General features: G+C 34.9%; 2 protein-coding genes and 1 long non-coding RNA gene across 9 annotated transcripts in view; 2 read left to right on the plus strand and 1 right to left on the minus strand.

Moving 5' to 3' along the window:
• LOC118192519 (uncharacterized) overlaps window positions 1-8,105 on the plus strand; it is a 49,232-nt gene extending 41,127 nt beyond the window's left edge. For all 7 annotated transcript variants that reach the window (XM_085813643.1, XM_035363513.2, XM_035363514.2 and 4 more), the window contains 2 exons: window positions 1,315-1,561; window positions 7,419-8,105. In XM_085813643.1, coding sequence (XP_085669769.1) covers window positions 1,315-1,561; window positions 7,419-8,030 — 859 coding nt within the window. In that variant the 3' untranslated portion in view covers window positions 8,031-8,105. The remainder of the gene's footprint in view (window positions 1-1,314; window positions 1,562-7,418) is intronic.
• Window positions 1-12,484, minus strand: part of LOC146998208 (uncharacterized) — a 65,987-nt gene that overhangs the window by 5,451 nt on the left and 48,052 nt on the right. The gene's annotated exons all lie outside the window — the stretch shown is intronic.
• Window positions 11,672-12,484, plus strand: part of LOC118199010 (neprilysin-1-like) — a 366,463-nt gene continuing 365,650 nt past the window's right edge. The window contains exon 1 of the mRNA XM_085813638.1: window positions 11,672-11,739. The gene's annotated coding sequence lies outside the window, so the exon portion shown is untranslated. The remainder of the gene's footprint in view (window positions 11,740-12,484) is intronic.

Raw genomic sequence — 12,484 nt, forward strand, 5'->3', positions numbered from 1 at the left:
AATTTCCTTCTTACGTCTGTACTACATTCGTTATCAGATGATCAAAATCATAACTTTTGTAAAAGATCCTAAAATTTTTTAAAACTAATTTATACTGCAGAAAAAGCATGGTGTTCCAGCTTTGATATTCCTGCTTAAAGTTCTGAATGGAAGTCATCATTATTATCTTAACGGAAACAATTCAAGAATAAAAATTGAAAACTGTGATGCCGTGCTTTTGAGGAAGCAAGGCATCTTGAATTTGTGTCTATGGGGCAAATCTTCAATATAATCTCAAGTTGTTAAAATAAAGTGGGCCTTTGGTAATAAGTTAAGAAGGTCTTAAAGGTAAAATATTTAAATTCTTAAAATCGTCAACTAAGATTACGTTGTATCCGCAAAACCCATTTATACATATGAATATGAGATATATGACCTAAGGAAAGAAGCAATTTATTAGGAAAGATGTATACCTAAGGAAAGAAACAATTTATTAGGAAAGATGTATACCTAAGGAAAGAAACAATTTATTAGGAACTTAACCAGAATCAAAAACCAGATGCTCAAAAAAATCATAAATTTCACATGTGAATCAAACATTTATTTTACTTCTTGATCTATTATTCTTGATTAAATATTTAGAACACACAAAAACGTGCCAGATCTACTGAAAGATAGTCCTTTCACCTGACATAACGAAATACTTATACACTACTGTGGAACCATCGGATCAAGTCAATCTAATTCAATCTGCACAAAATAAAAGGTCTTGAGAAAGCAGAACGGAGCACATAGTCTCCCGAGTACTAGTGGAAACGAGCACTGGGTTCATTTTTTGTAAAATGGCAGAAGAATCTCGTAATCGCAAGCACATGGTAATGCAAAGCACGAGGTCAACAGATTCGAAAAATAATGAAGTTACACCTCGTTCATTTCTCACTCGCGTATCTAGTTTCCAAAATCCGATTTTCTATACGAATAAGGAGTTTCAAAATATCTTACATTTCTGCAGCTTGTAGACGCATATGTTGTTCACCAAATTTCCACGGAATGCTGGACAAAGTTACATTTTTGTCCAGTATTTTGTAACCGAAAAGAAAATACTAATATGATTTAATACAACTGCTCTTTACAGCCGTTGTTTCGAACATTTGTTTCTTAATACGTAATTCCGAACATTACATTTGTTTATTCTAAATTAGAATATTTTGAACGAACATGATACATGTTTTTAGTTACGTGATCTCTAAGGTCATCGAAATGAAGGTTACATTTGCATGCAAACCTATTCTAAGGCTCAATTTTAAATACTATTAAAGTACTTATTCGTTTCAGGTTACAAGCATTCGAAAGCGATGTTGTTCATTATTTGCTGGAAAGATGTTACTGGATTAGGTATGGAGACAGTGACGTAGTGGCGGATCTTCTTTTCACGCTTTTCAAAGTAGATGGCCATTTGGGAAAAATCTTTGATTACCAGCAGTTATCTGTAAGAGTTACCAAAAGAAGAAGAAGGGATCCCGAAAGCAAGTCACTATACTTTGCGTCTACGTGGACAGATGAAGACGTTTGGTTTGAGTCGGTAAGTGGAAATCCATAATGTTTAATGTTGTACACACAAAGAACGTTTCAAAAAGACTGGACTACAGTCTCTGGGAGGGCTGGTCACAGAACCATGGTTTCAGTTCAAGAAATGATTTGCACGTGCCTTTCATAAAATAATTCGAAATTATAAATCGCTTATTATGTTACTAAAGATTTTTTTAGTCCAAAGAGGCTTTGTCCCTGAAGGACTATAGTTTTCGTTATGCGATTTTGCGTTGGTTCACTATAAATGTCCGTTTCACTTTTCAAACTGTTGCCACTAAATGTTAGAGTCTTGCATCATATTTGAAAAAAGTAAATAATGAAAAATCTGCATAAATGTATGTATATTTCTCGCATTGTAATAAAACAACTGTACATAAAGCCACCGAATTTTGAATGACGTAATTCCTCCTATGAATAGGGGCATGTGGAAGCCCAAATTTGAAATTTGGAATTTGTTTTATTATCAATTTCGTATTTTGTAAAAGGTTAACGAATTTTTGATTGACAAACTCAAGGATTTCAAAACGAGCAATGGCAACGTTGTGCAGAAAAAACATTTTTATTTCCAGCGGGGGATATGTATCGAAAATTCTAAAGATATGCTCATTTTAAAATTATTTTGCCACATTGATGTTGAACTGAATTTTATGGTTTAAGTGCAAAGAACGTGATATTTAATAAATAAGTGTAACACACAAAATGTTAAAAAAAAAAAAAAAAAAAACGCCCCTTTGGACGTAATTTAAAATCTGAAACCTTTCAGATTTTTTTTACCCACCCCTTTTTTTTGGGGGGGGGAAGGGAAGCTGTAAAAATTATATTCTAAAACCGATTTTAAGGTTAAGGTGAAAGCTTAACTAGATTCAGATTTCAAAATTTCACGAATGGGAGCTCAGAACCAATGCATCTCTATTAATATTCAGTAGTATAAAAATATCTTTTAAAACTGCATACCAAAACTTATCATTCACTTGCACTTACACAGCTTTCACTTCCAGTATTTGCATATAGTGTCTAAAACTTTTCATAGATTATGTCTCAGTATTTGATTGCAAGAGAATGGATTTCATTCTACTTTGATCGTTTTAGCTAATAGACAGATGTTTTCGACTGACATTCTTTCGCCTGCTTATCCTGTAGAAAAAATTATGTTTCGTATATTTATACTAAAATATGGAATGTGTATTTATTACTATTCCTACATTTTAGTAGTGAATTTCGCCGACTATTTTCACATCGCCTACTAAACTGTAGTCAATGTGAAAGCTACCTTTACATGAATCATTTTTAAATGGATGCGTGCTTTCTGCCACCAAGAAATCTGATGGGTTCATAGCTCTACATTCAAGAAATAAATAAAAAGAGTGATAAAAATCAAAACCTTTTTTTGAATTTTTGTATATGATAATAGTAATAAGCTGAATTATATCTTAGAGATCGGAAAATATTTATTATAAAAAATGATGAAAGAAAATGAGATATGAAAAAGATATAGAGTTTCTGGAATGAATACTCTGATCAAAAATTTGCAGTACAGTGGAAGTCATTCAGCATGAGATAAATTAGCAAAGATATGTTTATTATTTTTCCTCATCAGGAATGAAGTGATGAGAAAGGAACTTCATCATTCATTAGCTCAATTTGGAGCCTGAAACATGAAAAAAATATATTTACTCTGTCACAAAAAAAATATATGACTCAGAAATAAACGAACTACTGTCACGAAACTTAACATGCATGTAGTGTATGAGGAGATAAACAATAGAAATTCAGAACAAGATATCGTTATATTAACAAGTTATGGCATGAAAAATGTTACAAATCAGTAAGTAGCCACCTCTAGCAGCTACACACACACGGCGCAGGATCCAATCAAGAAGGTCACCTGTGACCCCCTGTGGATGATTATGCTATAATCTTTGCAACTAGGCTGTTAATTCACCAATATTCCAGTATGACTGCAATTGCCTTCCAAGCCTGTCCCAAACGTGTTCTATTGGCCAGATGTCTGGTAACCTGACAGGCCGCGGGAGTATGTCATATCCTTGAAAATACTCTCATATCATTGAGCATACATAATATATCATATCTTCTGGCCTGGCCGCCTCTACAAGCGTGTGCCTTTATCATCAGTTCTGAGACTGATAGGGATTTACAGCTGAATATCACACGCCTCCAGTCTGTAACACCCCAACTTACCCGAGTTTGGTAAAAATCCAGTCAACAGTGCCTATGATGTGGGGTCAGCGGTTGGCGTCTTAATTGGCATCGGCAGCATATACCAGAGTCGACCAGTCGTCTCTGTATGGTTTCCCTTGATACCAGCGGATGCCTGAAAGGTGATAAATGGCGTCGAATTGATGCTAGCGACGTTGTTGGCGCGTAAAGTGGCCGCTGTTACGATCGCGCGATCCTCGCTTACATTTTCGTTCGTAGGATACCCTGACTCTCCGCGGCAGTAGACTTTTCCTTCCGTGATCCATTGTCGCCAATATCGAGTAACTACCATATCTCTTCAACCCAGGTTGCGGCCGATACGCTTGTTTGACCAACTTGCTTCTCTGAGGTCTACTATACGTCTCTTCTTAAAGTCTGACAACTGTTCGTACTGTGCCGTCGGTTATGTCTCAGAGGCATTTCTAGTCACAATACTGTGCATCCAAGTCGACATATTCTTTTGAATAGCCCTACGGCACGAGCAATCATGCTTTTTAAACGCTCCCAACTGCGCATCTCATATGTGCATAGCGCACTTACCATTGCCTCATTGGCGTCAAAATTTAAATTATTTCCATATCTCTTGCCAGACTACATTCCCGCCAGAGTTTCGTGATTATGGCTCAATTTCATCTGAGTGTATATATTTTCTGTTGTGCGAGAGTGTATACATATAAATGAAAATAAAAAATAAATCTGATAGATTTCAGGTTTTATATTACGCCCAAACGAGCATTTTATTCGTTTTCAGATACATACATTTAAGATACATACATTCAGATACATACATACATTTTCGAGAGCATTTAAGTAACGCCACATTGGGCTAAAAATACAAGGTGATTAAAGTTGCGATTTCAAAATAGTCTAACTTTAAAGCTATAGGTCAGGATGACTGACTTTATATTTTACCAGAACAATCCTGAGGTAATGGAATTTTGTTTGGAGAAGGAAAAAAGTTTCGAAATATGCCGATAGATGGCGCTGTAAGCGTTCAAAATTGCTGTTGTGGATGTATAGCCGAAAGGAAACAACAGATTTCAAGGGTTTAAGACAATTTTACTAGCAAAAAGACGAGAATACGTATTTACAGAGAAAATAGCGCTGGTGACAAGAGATTCTTCCCGAAACAAACACCTTACGGATGATTAATGCATAAGTTGTTCATTATGCTCTCCTCCGTCTTCCGCTGCTAACTGGAACCGCAAAACTGTATCTTCCACAACAGATCGGAGGGTATCTGTGCTGATGCTATGAATGTGGTGCGTGATGCTTGCCTTCAAGTCGGCCAGTTTCGCAGTCCGCCCACTGTAAACAACATTCTTCAGATACCCCCAAAGGCAAAAGTCACACGGGTTTAAATCGGGCGAGCGTGGCGGCCATGCTGTTCAAAAATAGCGACTTATGATTCTATCATCTCCTAAATGAGAGATCAGCAGCTGCTTCACACGAGTAGCAATGCGCGGAGGAGAGCCATCTTGCATGAATATTGTACGATCTACACATTGACGTTGCTGAAGTGCCGGAAGGACTGGTTACACAAAAGTGCTTCATACCGTTTGCCAGTAACGGTTCAGGTAATGCGACCCGCAGGCATGATCTTCTCGAAGAAGAAGGGACCGACGACAAACGCTGCCGTTATTCTGAACCACACAGTGACCTTTTCAGAGTGAAGAGGTAATGACTATAGCGGGAACGGATTCTAGGTCGCCCATATCCTGCAATTTTACGCATTTTGCAAATGGAAATGAGCTTCGTCAGACCACAGGATGTTCCAAGTCCATTCATTATCCACTTCCATCTGGGCAAGAAATTGTAGTGCAAACGATTCACGTGTTTCCAGATCAGCATTTAGCAACTGCTGCACGTGAGTTATCTTATATGGATAACAGCGCAAGATGATCTGTAAGATTTTACGAACTGTGCTGATAGGCATATCCAATATTCGGCCAGTTCCCTGTGCACTGTTGACTCCAGCATCACTGTTTGTTCTTGTGTAACGATATGGCCGCATTTTCCACTGACGTGGCGCAACAGGTTTTTGTCCTCTACCTCGTTTCACGTCAAATGAACCGGTCTCTTCGAATTTTTCTATCATTTTCCGTAGGCCATATGTACTCATTGGGCCAGATTTTATGCCTTTTAGTGTCCGGAACTTCTTAATAACTGTTAATGCACAGTCACCATTCTGATAGAAAAGCTTCACGAGAAGAGCACGATCCTTCGTCAGAGTCATGATGAAGCACTCCGACAAAATTTTATGTGTGTCATTAGTGCTCTGCGTTTTTATCTTAGCCATGTATACAGTACGCGTGTTACGTCTTATTAATCTGCATACCAACAGCAATGTGAATCCTGACAGAGCCATCTATCGGCATATTTTGAAACTATTTTTATTCTTTCTCCAAACAAAAATTCTATTATCTCAGGATTGCTCTGTTAAAATATCAAATCATTCTGACCTATAGTTTTAAAGCATTTTGAAATCGCAACTTCTGTAAATATACAGAATGCATTGGAACATGATACTTATAATCACACTGTATTTAAAAGCAGCCCATTTTTAGAAATTTTGATAGACAGTCTTGTGCTCTAGAGATAAAAATGTTTTTGTTCCTACAGTATTGCCACTGCTCGCTTTGAAATTGTTAAGTTTGCTAATAAAAAATTCGTTAACGTTTTATAAAATATGAAATAGACAATAAAACAGATTACAAATTCTGGCTTCCAGGTGCCCATGTTCGATTGGAGAACTATGTTATTCAAAGTTTGAGAACTCTAAGTACCGTTGTTTATTCACAATGGGAGAAACATACGTACATTCGCGTAGATTCTTCACTATTTAATGTCTTTAAATATAATGCAGAGCTGGAATATTTGGTGGCAACAATTTGAAAAGTGATTTGGCGCAGAATGTCGTTTCGAGACTAATAGCCTTTCTGGGCTAACGCTTGTTTGGGGTAACTATGTTATCCCGGATTGAGAACACGAACCTCCCAGTGTTAATTGGATGTACAGACCAGCTACGTTTAAAAAGCACTCAACGAGATAATGTAATAATTCCTCATAACATTTCGCCTGGTATGTATTAATTTTCACTGACACAAAGCTTTTAATATACTGTTTACGTTGGTTGAATTTATGAAACTTTATTTGCAAATTTTTTCTTTTTGCTACAAGTTTCTTTAAATTTGAGATAGGTGCTGTCCTTTTTTTTTTGAATCACAGATATCTAATTTAAACCATTGTAAATACTATATCTACCTTGGCCTTTTATCTAACTACTATGCTATTAAATAAAGTGCATCGTATGGCATGCATTTGCAGTTAAATAAGATAATGCATTTTATTCTTAATCGGTTCTTGTTATAAAAGAATGGACTTGCTTGCCTTTTGTTACTGCGAAAGAGGATTTATTTGTATTATACAAATGCTCTTTAAGAAAGCATTGTGAGAAGTTTTTTGCTAAGAATAATTAATCGTAAAAATGTGTTTGTGAAACTCACTAAAAGATTTTAATATTAACAATGCATTTAAAATTTCCAATGTCAGTAGTGTTGCTTGTGTTAATTATGTTACTTTATATGAAAGTTTTAAGAGTCGAGATACAATTTAGTTTTTTAAAATTTCAGATTAAACCTATGGATTATTTTATGGAGCACGCTTATAAGAAGAAGCTTCTCTTCAGTGGGAAACGCTTTGCTGAACATCATATCATTCAGTGCATCAAGAGGTTACCTAGGCATTCACTTGATATCTTGATATTGCCTCCTTGCTCTAGGACTTTTATATTTCCAGATGTGTTACCCAAGCTATTGCGCTATGGTCTTTTCGCCAATGGCAATCCCAAAGATGGAATAGTCGAAAAGCTATTAACGGGCATTATAGGCATATTTTTGTCCTCTGTTAGGAATAGTGAGACTTACATATATCCTCTACCATGGGTAATCGAGATGGGCAACACCCTTCTAAGAGCAGTCATATCTGTCAATATTTTCGAACTCCTCAAAGATCAGAAAATACAGAATAGAACAATGATTACTTGTGCACTTGTAGATGAAATGAGCGCACGTCATCTGTTTCCAAAACTCAAGCAGAGATGTGGCGAACTTCAAGAGTTACAGCACATGTGTCGTTATCGTATCAGGCAACAGCTGTATGAGAACTGGCAGTTACCGCACGGAATATCGTTTTTATCTTTGCCAAATCTTTTGAAAGAGTATCTGAATTTGGAAAGAGATTGAAGGAATTGTAATGTACAGAATCTTTGTTTTAATTTGCATGCTCATAATGTATGATAAATAAACGTTATAGTCATATATGTGTTTGTGGCATATTTTTCTCATTTGCAATCGAGAAAATTTCGGATATCATGTTCCAATGCAAACATCCATTTTGTTCATTCCGAATACGTTTGGATGATTTTTTTTTTTTTGGTGCGTGACGTCTGTACGTACCGACAGAATAAAGAACACTTTTTTCTTAATCGGATTGTAAAATGAATTAAGACTGAATATTTTCGTGATGTCTGTACATTCGTGCGTACTTTTGCATCTCGCATAACTCAAAAGCCCTAGAATGTTAAAATTCAGTACGTGGAACTGCTATAACATCTAGTTGAGCACCTCCACTTTTTTATTGCGCATCACCAAAAGTTTATATATATATATATAAAGCAAGAAATTTAGAACTAATATTTCACAAAGACCAGAAATTGAAATTCATAATTAATAAAATTCAAATAATCATATAACATTTATTTGTATTATACAACAAAGAATTTTAAAATGTTAAAACCAAAACTTTTCAAAGAAGCAAAACCCCACTTCAAAAAATTTTTGAAATTTAACGAGGAATGTACAAAAACAGAAGAGGAATTCAATCAACCTCAGTGTCACTTCATCGGGGGGGGAGGAACTTTGAAATTAATTGAAATCTCTCTTCTACAAAAATCCTTGCTTTTCGGTATCCAGAATTAGCCCATGAATCATTTCAGTGTATTTTAATCATAATTATAATAGTTCACCTGAAAATTATGGCCCTTCCCCAAAGCAAGGAAAAAACAAAGTAAATTCTAATTAGAAAAATTAGAATAATCTTAAATAAAGAGAATTCTATCCTTTTAAAAGAATTAAAACGAAAGTGAAAAAACAAAATAATAAGGGGACCGGAAAGTAATATTGCTTTCTTACATTAAATTTAAACAAATAAATGAGCCCACCAGCGGCCAAGCGGTAAAGTCGCTGAACACTGGTAGTTCGGTCTGAGGTTCGAATCCCGCGAACGGGCTGGCTGCATGAGCATTTTCGTGGTTTACCCATGTGTAACGTGTATACGAGCCAGTTTCCCTTAGAAAGTCCTCCACGAAGGCATCCCTCTCCTTAGGCAGATAGCCCTCGTGTGCTTTGCCATAATTAAATACACCATTACAAACGAATAAATTTATAACAAGTTTTTATTTTTAATCAATAATATAATCATCCTCGTTATGAGCAACCTTTTGCCATCTAGTATGCAGATTTCAATCCCAGACCGAAAATCAATTGTTTTTTGAATAAAATATCTCGAGATGGCATTTTGGACATCATACAAATTTTCAAATTTTTTGTCACTAAGAAAATGTTGTAGGGATCGGAATAAATGGAAATCCGAGGGTGCGATATCGGGCGAATATGGTGGGTGAGGCAGTACCTCCCATCCCAATTCATTATATTTTTCCAGTGTTCGTCTTGCATAGTGCGGTCTTGCATTGTCGTGTTGCAGAATGACGCCTTTTTCCGTTGATAATTGCCGGATATGTTTCGATTAAAGACTGGTTCACTAAATCCAGTTTTTCATAATAAAGGTCTACATTAACAGTTTTTCCAGGTTTCAGCAATTCAAAATGAACAATTCCGCGAATACTTCACCAAACATCCAGATACGCCTTTTCGGAATGTAAATCCTTTGTAACCCCTATTAAAACTGCCTTTTCAGTTTTGGATTATGATATGGGACTTATTTTTTTGTCTCCACAATCAAACGATCAAAAAACGGTTCTGTATGGTGCCGCTGAAGCAATACACGTTGCATGTGATGGATAGGTTGGCTTTGTTCCTTTCGGACAGATTATAGGGAACTCAAACACCTGCTTTGCTTATTTTTCCATTCTTCTTTAAATGTTCTTGGATGGTTGACCAAGGTTGGTTAAGAGTGTTTGACAGTTCCTCGATTGTTTGACATGGATTTGCCTCCACTTCTGCCCTTAGCTTGTCTAATGAATGTTGTTGTCGACATGCGCAGAAACGACATTACTTTCCGGTCCCCCTATTACTTCAGTGAAAAATTTTAAATCAAAATGTTTATCTTTAAACAGATAATCCAATGAATTAAGATGTAGTTCAAAAAAAACCTTTTTTAGAACACACAAAAAGTAATTAAGAACTTCCGTCACTCTCATTAGACTCCAATCTAAACATGATAGTCGAAACAGAAGGGTACTTACAGGTTTGCCATCTTGGCTTCATTGGCGAAACTAAAAAACTTTGGCTAGAAAGTAATCGCTCAAAAGACTAAAATCTTGTACGTAATATATAATTTTAAAAGCAAAAGAAAAATTTGTAAATATTTATAAGCTTATTCTAATTTCTCTAATTACAATTTACTTTGTTTTTTTCCTTGCTTTGGGGAAGGGCTAGAATTTTCGGGTGAACTATTATAATTAAACTATATTGAAATGGTTCATCGGCTAATTCTGGATACAGAAAAGCAAGGATTTTTGTAGAAGAGAGATTTCAATTAATTTCAAAGTTCCTCCCCCTGATGAAGTGACATTCAGGTTGATTGAATTTCTCTTCTGTTTTCGTTCATTTCTCGTTAAATTTAAAAAATGTTTTGAAGTGGGGGGTTTTGCTTGTTTGAAATGTTTTGGTTTTAACATTTTAAAATTCTTCGTTGCATTTGTATGATTATTTGAAATTTATTAATTATGAATTTCAATTCATTAATTATGAATTTTGTGAAATATTAGTTCTAAATTTCTTACTGTATGTTTTTAATGATAATTTTTCTGCAGCTTAATGCGTGAAAATACTAGGCATTTTTGTGTTTTGTTTTCAAAAGAAAAGTTTTGTAATGATATATATATATATAACTTTCCTACACTAAAATTGACTAACTGGAATTCTAATATTTCTAAAAGGGTCATTGTCAATTCAATTAATGCACAACTTCTTAGAATTAAAACAATCTTTAATAATACAAAACACATCCAAGAAGTACTCTACTTTGTTTATATCTTACAAAGTCACCTTATTCCAAAAACAGTCATTAAAAAAAGCTGGCATTTACCTGTACTTTTAGACTTTTTGAGTTGGATAATGAATTTTTTTACTTAAATCCCTTTGGGAAGGTGATTAATAGATGGCTAATTCAAATGATCTAATGTAAAAATGTAAATTCCTCTCATAATTTCAATTTCACTCTCCACGTTTGGCTCAGTACTTCGAATTCTTTTTTTAAACAGATGTTGAAGCTTTTTCTGGCCATTCCTATCCTTTTATTGATTTTATGGGACTTTTTCGTTTCATGCAGTTTGAAAGCCCTTTAGCTTGAAGACTTCCGACTTTAATTAACAATTTACTGTATTTTCCAATTTCTACTTGCTATCTGGCCAATTTTTACCATTTTTTGGAATTAGCCATTTTGAATTTCACCTCATCCCAACTTACTAGAATTTACGTCGAGCAAGATGCTATTTTGAACAAATTTCTTCCTTCTTCAACCGTTAACTCCCCACACACGATCTAAGTCAGCTTGTGCCAACTGTCTGTCACTTTTCACTGGCTGTAGCTACATGACGTTTCTTTCTCTTTTACGTCATTCCACATCGTTGGTGAACTTCTTTCTTATCTTTTCTGTAGGCAAACGTCCATTTTTACACATGGCTTTTCACAGTAGAAGTCGTCGATCAAGGTCTGTTTTAAAAATTTTTTCTTTCCTTTGTTTTAATTTTTGGTCATAACAAGACCCAAAGTAATTCGCTTTTAGTTTTAATTTTAAAGATTTTTCCTTCTTTTACAAAGTTTAAATTCTTTAAGCTAGTAGACCCTCCCTAAAAATCTTGTATTATTGACTAATAGCAATTCGCTATTTATTTTATTTTGTACATTTGCTTAACCAGGCTAGTTTGTATAGTTTTTTCTTACACCATTAATTTGTTTATCATTTACTTTTTACAAGCGGATTTTATCAGTTAAATAATCAGAAGGTTTCGTATACAGTCTCGATTCTTCTGTTTTGACGAAACGCGATATGGAATTAGCTGGATTCGAAAACCATTGTGCATTTTCCCTGAAGAGTCCATAATAAGATTCGAATTAGGCTAATTTACCATTTACCGCTTTTTTGTATTTTTGCTTATGTCTTATATAACTTTTGTATTTCTATTCAAATGTTTTAAGATAGTTTAACTTTAATCAACATATTACATCCAATTTGATTTGAGTTTTAAATTCGCTTTTAATCTGTAAGTATTCTAGTGATAATTTCATTTATCATGTATTTACACTTTTAATTGCGCTTTATTTTAACTTGTGTTAAAGTTATTCACCGGAACCACAGTATCATATCTGCTTTAAAGCAAAAGCATAAAGAATATTTTTTTTACTTTGTTTTCTAATTTTTGCAGCTCGATGCGCAAAATTCTTGACTACAAAAG

This window comes from Stegodyphus dumicola, chromosome 3, assembly GCF_044657685.1.
Source record: "Stegodyphus dumicola isolate Sdum_Otavi_A_Nest chromosome 3, ASM4465768v1".
Lineage (NCBI taxonomy): Eukaryota > Metazoa > Arthropoda > Arachnida > Araneae > Eresidae > Stegodyphus > Stegodyphus dumicola.